The following is a 12,062-nucleotide window of genomic DNA, read 5'->3' as shown; positions in this document are numbered from 1 at the left end:
AGTATTGACCCATGGCAGCTAAAGTGGTGTTAATTCTGCAGTGTAGATGCAGCCTAACACATTTACTGTGCCAGGAGCCTTCTGGCTTCCACTTTGAAAATTATTATGGTCCGTGATTCTTTTCCCCTTAAGGCCTTAGTCTGTAAATAGCAGCCTCAGTATGTGTGTGTACATGACATGATTTGTATTAGATAAACAGTATAGGAAAAGGGGTTAACACTCTTCCATTGCTTCTTCTTCCTGACTATGATCATGTCTCTGCAGTTACAGTTGGTTACAGAGACAGAGAGCTGGGGGGAAACCCAAGCAGAAGATTCATAATTGATCTCTGTGATGTGTGAAACTCAGAGTTTGAAACTAGCTTAGCCTAGGGAGGTACTGGTAGATCCAGTGGTTAGAAATGTCAGAGTGGAGAGGTTTCAACCGTGAAACTCGTAGGTGACCTTGGACCAATTACTCCGTCTCAGCCTGACCTACTACACAGAGTTGTAAGATTAAGCTGGGGAGGAGGAGAACCATGTTCCCTGCCTTGAACTCACTGGAGGAATGGCAGGACAAAAATGTAGCTAATGAATACATTATAAAAAAAAGCCATTCCAGGATTTATGACAAGGTCTTCATATATCTTCCCCATCATGGGATTAGGGCTTATTCAAACAGTTAAATCTGAGGTAAAGTTTGCAACGGGGAGGTGGAATATATAAACTTTACCATGGCAGAAGACACCCTTGAAAACTAAAGAGTAGATTTTCTCTGACTTGGTGACTTTGAAAATTTCCCTGAGCAAACCCTTTCAAAGAAACAAACAATCAAATACCTCAAGTGAGGACTTTACCCTGTAAAACAACAAAAAGCATCTCTCTGTCTTCACTATGGTGTTTAATGAGGGGAATGCCATCTCACTTTTTTACATCCATTGTGTCTGAATACTTCTAACAGACTGTATGTACAGATGCTATATTTATTATGTTGCAATCTATTTGCATTTTTTAAAACCAAATGAGTTGTTCTGCAGGCTGGGCTTATCGACATGACAATTTCAGAGCTACGTTCCACTATACATTTTAAGAAACATTTTTTGTTTTGAGGTGTTCTATTTTAAAAGTAGCAAGCCCTCCCCTCCCCATACTCTTTCTGCTCTGTAGGTTCCTACTATCTGGGTAACTTCAAGCATACTGAGACCCAACATTTTTCTGACCCTTTTCTTAATACTTTGGCATGCTTGTTTTCTCCAAACCGCACCACTGCTAGCACCTTATTTGATTTAAAAGTCTGTTCACAAAACCAATTTCAGCTCACTTTGATGTGGTAAATTCAGCTGGAGCAGATCTCTCTTCATGGTGAGCTAGTCTCCAAATCATAGTTCAATCCTAGTTCACCCACAGCCTTCAAAAAACATATGATTGCAATCACATTGAAACCATCACAATTGCAATTTCCAAAGAGGCAGCAACGTTTGTTGGCTGCTGCAGCACCTTAAACGCTGACCATTTTATATTAAAAGTATTTATTAATCATGCATCTAGCATGTAACCTAGATGTTTCCACGGGGGTGGGGGGTGGGGTGGGGTCAATGTAATGCTAGCTGTTTTGAATCTGTGGTAAGGGAATGCTCAAATGCTGAGATGTTTTTAATAATAATTTTTATTGCTTTTCACATGTAAGTCAACAAAATTGGTAAACAATACATACAAAATCCCACCTACACATATAATACATAACCACCACTTCACACCCCACTTTAACACAACATTCACAACAACACAATACATTAAATGTAAAAGTCACTTCCCACTTCCTACCTTTTGGTCCATGTTTATCAATAAGCTACATTTCCACGTAACTTAAATAGCAAATTAAAAAGGTATCTCTGTTCCTAAGTGTATAAACAATGATTTATAATTTGAAATCTGCAAATATTGTCATTTCTTCTCTTTCTCAAAAGAGATTCCACTCTTCCACAAACTATTTATTGATATTTAATAATCATTTTTCTGACCATTAAGGCCCCCAAAGTACAATAAATGGTGCAGACTTCCATGGACTAGATTTCATTTCATGAGATGCATCATGTCAAATAGACCCAAGTTCATGAAAATGCTTAATAAAATCAATGTTTGTGCTTCCATCATATTATTGATTCATCATATCAAAATTAAACTTGAAGTTTTAATGGCTCCTCTTAGGTCAGGTATGCACTTTCTCCTTTTTCCCCCCTTTTCTTTTTTGGCCTTGTGAACTGCATCCAGCATCAGCTGGGGCACTGGGGCCACATGTGTGTGCCTACAGAGCTCAGAGTATAGGGATGGCAAGGTTTAAACCTCTCTTTCCTGATCATTGAGATCTAGGGATTGCTGCCAGGATTAGAAATGAAAGATTTGTTCTAACCCACAGTGATTGCCATCAGGTTTGGCTGTTTCTCCTCCATTACTAATGGTGGGAAACACAATATTGGAAACAGGATTGCTGAGATGTTTGCCTCCCACTAAAATTTGTCTCAACCTATCATTATTAGCTGTGAGTAAACAATGATCTTGGAAGCACTGAAACTATGTATTTCATTGGGATTTTGTGGGAAGATGTGCATGGCTAAGCTGGCTAGAGAATTCTGAGAGGTATTGTCCAAAAACGTAATGTGCCCTAACTCTGACTGCATTATGGGAATCAAGAGGCTTTTTTCCCTTGGTTTCTGGAGGTTTCTCTATAACTCAATTTGGGAGTCATTGTTTTAACATCTTCCATGTCCATTCTGCAGATGGGATCCACAGCGTGACAGCCCAGTGTGTTCTGCATGTCATCATCATTACAGAGGACATGTTAGCCAACAGCATCACTGTACGCCTGGAGAATATGTGGCAGGAGCGTTTCCTCTCACCCCTTCTGGCCAACTTCTTGGAAGGTGTGGCCACTGTGCTGGCCACGCCCAAGGAAGACGTTTTCATCTTCAACATCCAGAATGACACAGATGTTGGAGGCCAAGTGCTGAATGTCAGTTTCTCTGCCATGGCCCCCCGTAGTGGCCATTTCTTCAGTTCAGAAGAGCTTCAGGAACAGCTGTACATGAAGCGCATGACCCTGACCTCAGTTTCCATGCTGGAGGTGCTGCCCTTTGATGACAACGTTTGCCTTCGGGAACCCTGCCAGAACTACATGAAATGCATCTCCGTGCTCAAGTTTGACAGCTCCGCTCCCTTCATTGCCTCTCTTTCCACCCTCTTCCGTCCCATCCACCCCATCACAGGCTTGCGCTGCCGCTGCCCTCAAGGCTTCACAGGTGACTACTGTGAAATGGAGATCAACCTCTGTTACTCCAACCCCTGCCATAATGGTGGTGTCTGTACGCGCAAGGAAGGTGGTTATACCTGCATCTGCCGCCAGCACTTCACAGGTAAGGGCTTGCTACTGAATGGTGTCACAGTTGGTTATAGTTAGAGGTGAAGCTGTTTTCCTATGTCTCTGAAGGTGAGAGCTTAGAAAAGTTACTTTTTGGACTATATAGCTCCCAGAATGTCCTTGCTACTGAAAGATTCTGGAAGTTGTCATCCAAAATATCATCTTTTCCAACCTGTGCCCAAGATGAGGCATGTATGAAAAGTTTTGTGGTGAAGAGGACCACTGAGATGGGTTTTTGTTGTTTTGTGCTTTCAATAATAATAATAATAATAGGATTCAAGTTATTTCTCATATATGGTGACCCTACGGTGGGGGTTTAATTGCCACAATTTGTTCGGAGTGGGTTTGCCTGAAGCTGAAAGAGTGTGACTTGCCCAAAGTCATCCAGTGGGTTTCCATAGCTGAGTGGGGATTCAAATCCTGTTTTTCCAGTGCCCTAATCCAACACTTAGACTCCTACATCACGCTGACTATACCACAAGGGATTTACTGGAGTGAATTTGATTCCTGATTACATTGATTAGAGCTTTTTTTCTTGTTTTTATGTTGTTGTTGTGTGCCTTCAAGTCATTGCCAGCTTACAGCAACCCTAAGGCAACCTTCATGGGGTTTAAGAGGTTGGGCAGGATGACCTGCCCAAGGTCATCCTCTAGGTTTCCATGGCCAAGCAGAGAATCGAATCCTGATCCCGAGTCATAGTCCAGTGCTCAAACCACTACACCAAGCTGGCTCCTTGTTTTACTAATATACATGAACATGTGGACCAGGTAGAAAGACACATAGCATACAGACTCTATTAGTTACAGCAGGTATAACAGAATAAACTTTTCTCTCCTCCATACTCTTTGACAATAGCTTGGAATGCCACTATCCCAAACTGATTAACACACTGAAGCCTTTACCGGGCTTGTTTCCAGATGACTGGCTCAAATCCTTGCACTAATAAATCAGGGTTGCTCTTAGGCACGGTACATATCGCCAACAAGTGGCATACCAGCACTGATTGAAGGGTTAGGGACTGTATGGCAACCGCACGGTCCCTAACCCTAGTACGTGCAAGCAGTGTAACAATGGCGAAGCCCTGTGTACACAGGCAGGGCCATTAATACGTAGGCACAGTGTCTGCACATTGCCGTGTGGTGCTTACATAATGAGCCCGCCAAAGGCACACTTGTTATGCCGCCCCTGTGGCTTAAAAAAAACCAGTTTTTTCCAGGTTCTTTTTCCTCCGTAGGGAAGCCGTGCAGTTTGGCAGCTGTGGCTTCCCTCTGGAGGAAATTAGGCCTCTGACAGGCCGCCCTTTTCGGGCGGTCTATCCCGTGCCTTAGTAAAGTTTACATCCTGCCATAGAAAATTTCCTCTTTTGTTGAGTCCAATTTCTTAATAGCACCCTTCTAATGTAGTGATTTTCAAAATCTTTATGTATGCTTGCTTTTCCGTACCATGTATAGGCATGCCAACCGAATCATAGAACAAAACTTTCTAAACCAAGAATTCTTTCATTTTCCAAGTCTATCCATTCTGTTGTCCATGTTAAAGCATTGACTTGACAGTATATTTTTAAATCTGGTAGGTTATATCCACTGTTTTCTCTTTTGTCCACTTATGTCATCCATTTAATTCTTGGTTTCTTTCCTCTTCAAATAAAATTTGTCAGATCTTTTTGCCAAATTGGGAATGTTTTTTCATTAATTATAATTGGTACATTTTGAAAAAGAAATTTCATCTTTGAAAGCACCATCATCTTATTGCCCCTGTTCTTCCAAACAGAGACAAATTTGTTTAAGCCCACTTCTTCAAATCTTCTTTTATTTTTTCTTGACATATTTTTTTCAAATAAATCTGCATTTCAATTTTTATTCCAAATACCTAAGTGCTTTAATTTATCACCATTTTGTATTCTGGTTTTATGAGTAGCATTTCTTTCTTTCTTTTTTTTTTTTTTGTCATATTTTTTGCAAGTATCCCTGTTTTATCTTTGTTTACTTTCACTCCAAATTGGTATAAAATTCTTTGTAATTTCTCTAACATAGAATAGATATGATACTACAGAGTATATATGGTCTTAACAAAAAAACCCAAAACAAACCCACAATATCATCAGCAAAAGCTGTTGTCCTTTTACTCTAATTCCTCTAATGTCTGAGTCAGTTCTTATTTGTTGTTAAGGACTTCCATTACCATAATAAACACAAGTGATGTTATCGGACATCCTTGTCTGGTTCATTGCTGTTTGTTTGTTTGTTTGTTTGTCTATCTATCTTTGAGGGGGAGCCTGTGCAGCTCATAGAGGGTTCAGGCATTGACTGTTAACTCACTGCTATCCATATCAAGCTGACCATTGGTTAATTTATCCACTGGATGGATAATCAAGAAACAAAGGAGCCAGTCAGGGGCTCCTGGTTTATATAAGAAGAATGAATGAATAGCTTCCTAGACCTATCTTGCATCTCCTCCTCTCCATCTCCTGCCCAACAGAAGGAGTCTGAGGCTGTACTTGACAGGAGTGAAAGAAGTGTCTCTGTGCCTGTTTGGCAAAGAGATAAGCAGAGTCAGTGGTAATTAACCTTGAGTGTCTGAAGTGTGAGCCCACATTAGGAGAAGGGTTAATGTGCTTGCTCCCTTGTCACTTCCTGGCATCTTTGCCTTGCTGTTATGCCAATGGACAGGAGCAGAACCAAGAAGCAGAGAAGGAATCTCTACTTTAGAGACTATTGAAAAGTATAAGTACAAGAAGCTGCTTTCTACCAGACTATTTGTTTACCTAGTTCAGCACTGGGTACTCTGGTAGACATATGCTCTCCAGGATCCAGGGCTGGCCCAACCAGACCGAGGCAGCCTCCTTTGAGGCAACATGAAAGAGCAGCAAATTGTGAGTTGTTTAATGTATTGTTATGCACCCAGGGAATTGTGCTTGTGGGATTGCCTGCCTCAAATACCAAATGAATTGGGCAGCCTTGCTACAATGCACTCTCAAACAGCCATTTGCCATTCCATTTCAGAAGGTAAATAATCTGGGACACTGTTGTCAATGTCTCTCCCTTACCTGCTGCCTGTTGACTGGTGATGCCAGAGACTGGCACCTTTCACACACAAAGCAGTTTATCAGACAAGGGAAATTGGAAGTATAATCCAACGGCAATCTGAACACAATCATGGGGTTTAGCGTTATTGCATGATAGACTACCAAATGCAATTTTGGGCAATGGGAAGTCAGTTTCAACACATTTCAAATTCACGTAAATTCGATGAACTAGCGAATTCACGTGAATGCATTCTGGCCTCACTTTCTTTTCATTCAAAATTAAGAGGAATTCCTCCCATGTGATAAACTCCAAAGTCTTCCATCTTGAGCTATGGCCCCTAAATGGTAAGCTTAAACCACCCTGAAGAACAAGAGGAACTCACAGGAAGGTGGAAAGATTGCTTCCTCATAAGATTTTCACTGTTTTAGCAGTGTAGATTTTTATAGAGAGAGGCATACAGTGACAGTGGGAGGTTTTTAGAATAAATATGTAAACCTTTGCTTATTTCATTAATACAAGCAAGAATAAAGAATACCAAAAATTGATTCTGTGCTGGGCAACAGAAAGTATGAAAGTTTTTGTACATTTTTTCAATCATGTTCCCCAAATCAAGAATTGGTTTACTCCAAAAAAATAAATCTGCACAAAATGATGGTTTTGCATAAAATATATTTTTCTGTGTAAAATATTTATTGCAAAAGTTGTGTGTGGGTTTTTTTGGTAAAAAGTTCAAAAATGTTAAAAACTCTCATGGCAGCTGTCCTTTTCTTTTGATGTTGTGTACATACAGAGGATGAGGTATAGACACAGAGAATGCAAAAATTCTTTACATAGCTATCTTAGGGTTACCAGGTTGCATGCTTATGATGGTGACTATTTCTTTGAGATGCTGTGAGAGATAACTTGCATCTGTGGCTTTTCCTGAACCATTTTTTCTCTAGTCATGCCATCTATCCTCTTCTATTGCTCACAGTGGTGTAAAATCAGAGCAGATGAGAGAAAAGGGTGGGGAAAGCGTGGATGAAATAACTGACCCAGCGTTCATAAGCTATATTTCAGTTAACAAAGCCTCTGACAAAGAAACTCCTATTTACAGTATTTTTACACCAAACCACCTCTCTCATTTTCTCCTTGTCAGATGTCTGGTTGGAAATGTTTTTGGAAGCTTCAGCATTGCAATGATGGTGATGGAGGAATGGAGAAACACAGAAATTCAGATTGTGGGTTTCAGCAGCATGTCTACAGTAAACAATACAATAAACAAAACCTTAGCTGGGAAAGAATAGGATTCTGATTTAGGCAATCCTGCTGTAGCTATATGTGCCTGTCTAAAACAGGCAACTCAGCAACTGTCTTCAGAAACATGTACTGAACATATGTGAACAGCAAAACAGAGAAAATGGGGAAAGCAGATTAGCCTGCCTGACCAGCTATCCCGTGTGTGTGTGTGTGTGTGTGTGTGTGTGTGTGTAGTATAGATCTATAAGTTGGTCACCTGAATGAAAATCACAAGCAAAGTAGAGGGTGATGAATGGAAAAGGTATCCCTGCATTTTAGTATAGGTCTGTTTTGGTTTACTTATGCAATGCTTACCTGACTTGGTGGTTTCATCTCTCATCTCATATGGGATGGGTTTTGAGGAAGTCACTTCACATACAACAGAAGTAGATGGTTGGAGGAATGCCATAAACAGAAGTAGGGAAACCAGGGATCACTGTGTGAGTTTGCAGCTACAGAATCGATTTCAATCTCACTCTGTTATCAGGGATGATGAAGAAGAGCAGCATGGACAGACTTCAGGGACAGGGCAGGTCAGTCTCCAGGACCAGATGAACTACATCCAAGGGTATTAAAAGAACTGGCAAAAGTAATATCGGAGCCATTGCCAATAATCTTTGAGAACTCCTGGAGAACAGGAGAAATCCCAGCAGTCTGGAGGAGGGCAAACATTGTCCCCATCTTCAAAAAGGGAAAAAAAGATGATCCCAACAATTATCATCCAGTTAGTCTGACTTCAATACTAGGAAAGATCCTGGAGCAGATAATTAAACAGAGAGTCTGTGAACATCTAGAAGGCAATTCCATAATCACAAAAACTCAACATGGGTTTCAGAGAAACAAGTCATGCCAGACATAGCTCTTTTTTTTCTTTCCTTTTTCTTTTCTTTTCTTTTCTTTTCTTTCTTTCTTTCTTTCTTTCCTTTTTTTTAAATTTTTTTTTTTTTGATAAAATTACCAGCTTGGTAGTTGAAGGGAATGCTGTGGATATATTATATCTTGATTTCAGTAAGGCCAAAGTTCACCATGACATTCTGGCAAACAAGCTAGTAAAATGTGGGCTTGACAAAGTAACTGTTACATGGATTTGTAACTGGTTGACTGGACGAAGTCAAAGGGTGCTTGACAATGGCTCTTTTTCATCCTGGAGAAAAGTGACCAGTGGGGTCCCCCAGTGCTATTCAACATCTTTATCAATGACTTGCAGGACAGAATTGGGGGCATACTTTTCAAATTTGCAGATGACACCAAACTAGGGGGAGTAGCTAATATCCCAGAGGACAGGATAAAAATTCAAAATGACCTGAATAGACTAAAAGCTGGTCCAAAGCTAACAAAATGAACTTCAACAGGGAGAAATGTAAGGTACTGCACTTAGGGCGGAAAAATTGAAATGCACAGATAGAGGATGGGTGGAAAGAGACTACATGTGAAAGGAATCTGGGAGTCCAAGTAGACCACAAACTGAACATGAGTCAACAGTGCGATGCGGCAGCTAAAAAAGCCACTTCAATTTTAGGTTGCATCAATAGAACTATAATGTCTAGATCAAGAGAAGTAATAGTGCCACTCTATTCTGCCTTGGTCAGGCCCCACCTGGAATATTGTGTCCAGTTCTGGGCAACACAATTCAAAAAGGACATTGAGAAACTAGAGCGTATCCAAAGGAGGGTGAATAAAATGGTGAAGAGCCTGGAATCCATGCCCTATGAGGAAAGACTTAGGGAGCTGGGGATGTTTAGCCTGGAGAAGAGAAGGTTAAGAGGTGATATGATAGCCCTGTTTAAATACTTGAAGGGATGTCATATTGAGGAGGGAGCAGGCTTTTTTTCTGCTGCTCCAGAGACTAGAACCTGGAGCAATGGATGTAAGCTCCAGGAAAAGAGATTCCACCTCAACATTAGGAGGAACTTCCTGACAGTAAGGGCTGTTCCACAGTGGAACACACTCTTCTTCGGAGTGTAGTGGAATCTTCCTTGGTGGTCTTTAAATAGAGGCTGGATGGCCATCTGTTGGGGATCTTTGATTGAGAGTTCCTGCATGGCAGGGAGTTGAACTGGATGGCCCTTGTGGTCTCTTCCAACTCTATGATTCTATGATTAGGGTTTTAATATTTGTAATTTTAGAATGTTTTTAGATGATTTTTTAATTTTTTTATTGGAATGTGTTTTTAGTATTGTTATTGTGAGCTGCTTTGGGTCCCTTTGGGGAGAAAGGAAGGATAGCAATTAATTAATTGATTAATTAATATATGCATATTGTTAGTTTTTAATAAAACTTGCTGAAACATGTTAAAACTAACCTTCTTTCTGTGGTGTAGGAAGCGATGCTTATTCTTTCCTTATTCATTCTACTTCGAGTTCCAATTTTCTGTTAAAAAAGTAATGTCCAGCATGACATCTACTTTGTTAACTTGAATATATCTTTAAACAATATTAGTGTAATGTGATCTGGCAACACTAATCATTCCCATATCCAATAGCTTCAGAGGAAATGCTTCCAGTCACTGGTTTTTGAGCAGTAGGGAGTAGGACTGTTAATTGTGGCAACTGGCCAGTAAGTAGAATGTAAAAGGTGTTACCTGGGTTGGCTACTTTCAAAAATAGAGGAAATGCATTATCGAAAAGGGAGGGGGAAGAAAAACATTTTCATACAAGTTTAGTGTGCTGGTTTATTTGTATAGATACAGACTGAGACATAATTGCTAGAATTCAAACAGAAATGCAGTATATCTCATAGTGGGAAAGGCTGTGACTAAATGAACTGTGAACAGATCACTTTGCTGTCTGTGTTCAAACTAGAGCTGCCAGAGTAAAAAACTAGAGAGAGACCCTTTCTTTTAAAGATGGTGCAGAGGAGAGAATTTAAGCAGGTTTTCTTTGTCACAAAGCCAAGTAACAATCAACACATGCTTAAAGTCCCTCTTCTACACAGCTATACAAGGGGCATGAGCAACTGTAGTGTAAACTTTCGATGGGCACACTCAAGTCCTTTGCTCTCCCTTCTTATGGTCATTTGTCTTTAAATGAGACTTCAGAGGGGCAGTTCTTCAAATAAAGGAGGCCATCAAGTAGATGGCTGATAGTTCTTCAACAAGTAGATGGTCTTTTACTAAACAGGAAACATGGCCACTCTATAATCAACTTGTAGCACTCCCAGTGCTTGGTTTAGGACTGCCTTGAAAAGAAGGGGGAAGATCATCTGTATACCAGTCACAGGTGAACATAAACAAGAAGATGCTATTGCATCTTGCTTGAGCATGGGCTTCCTATAGACAAGTGACTGACACTATGTGAACATAGTGCTGGACTAGATAGGTCCTTAGTCTGATTCAGTATGGCTTTTCTTGTCTTCTTCTTATGCTATTCTCTATCGAATTGTCTTTGTTTTTAGCATAAACTGGTAGACATGAATTCAGCATTGGCTCTAGCACTAGACAGAGCCAGCTGATTTTGAGTGTCATGGATAGAGTTGTTGTTGTTGTTGTTGTTGTTGTTGTTGTTGTTGTGTGCCTTGAGTCATTTCTAGCTTAATGGCAACCTGAAGGTGAACCTGTCTTGGTTTTGTTTTTGTTTTTGTTTGTTTGTTGTTGTTGTTTTTTTGGCAAGATTTGTTCAGAAGGGGGTTGCCTTTGGCTTCCTCTGAGGCAGAAAGAGTGTGACTTGCCCAAGGTCTCCCACTGAGTTCCCATGGCTGAGTGGGGATTTGAAGCCTGCTCAAATCACTACTGTCTCTTTGTGGATAGCATATTTTATTTAATTTATTATTGTTGACCTTCTGCTTGCTAGGGAAGAGGTGAAATGCTGATTTTCTGACTTCAGTGCCAATATATCTTGACAGACTTGGGTTTTATGGACCTTAGATGGGGATAGAGCACATCTTCCCTGAGCCTTAGACAACAAAATGACATAGAATAACTATGGAATAACCATCTGCCTTGGTCCAGGCCTCGGAGGTAGAGAAGAACTGCTGGCCCTCATCCCCTTCCCCTCCACCACTCCCTTCTCCTTTTGTGTCGTGTTTTTTTAGATTGTAAGCCTGAGGGCAGGAAACTGCCTAATTAAAAGATTGTATGTACAGTGCTGTGTAAATTTAACGGCGCTTTATAAATAAAGGTTAATAATAATAATAATAATAATAATAATAATAATAATAATGATGATGATGATGTGAGAGGTAGTCCCTTCATGAGAAGTGGAATTGTAAAAAGTGGCATGATTCAATCTAACACCCCTTCAGTTAAAGAGAAATGCTGCTTTAGCAAGCCAGAAGAGTGTGTAACTCAGACATCCTATGATGCATAGAGTATAAACCTTCCCAGAAACTGGAGGAATTAATTCCCAGCTGTGTCAAAGAGCTGTAGCC

The 12,062-nt window shown here is 40.3% G+C and overlaps 1 protein-coding gene across 1 annotated transcript in view; it reads left to right on the top strand.

The window, feature by feature from the left end:
* The window catches only part of CELSR3 (cadherin EGF LAG seven-pass G-type receptor 3), a 106,715-nt gene that overhangs the window by 34,221 nt on the left and 60,432 nt on the right, over window positions 1-12,062 (top strand). Inside the window, 1 exon segment of the mRNA XM_042450151.1 lies at window positions 2,756-3,388. Within this exon segment, the coding sequence (XP_042306085.1) occupies window positions 2,756-3,388 (633 nt within the window).

Source organism: Sceloporus undulatus, chromosome 2 (genome assembly GCF_019175285.1).
Source record: "Sceloporus undulatus isolate JIND9_A2432 ecotype Alabama chromosome 2, SceUnd_v1.1, whole genome shotgun sequence".
Classification (NCBI taxonomy): domain Eukaryota; kingdom Metazoa; phylum Chordata; class Lepidosauria; order Squamata; family Phrynosomatidae; genus Sceloporus; species Sceloporus undulatus.
The sequence above is the reverse complement of the archived record's forward strand: the minus strand, read 5'-3'. Positions and strand labels throughout refer to the sequence as shown.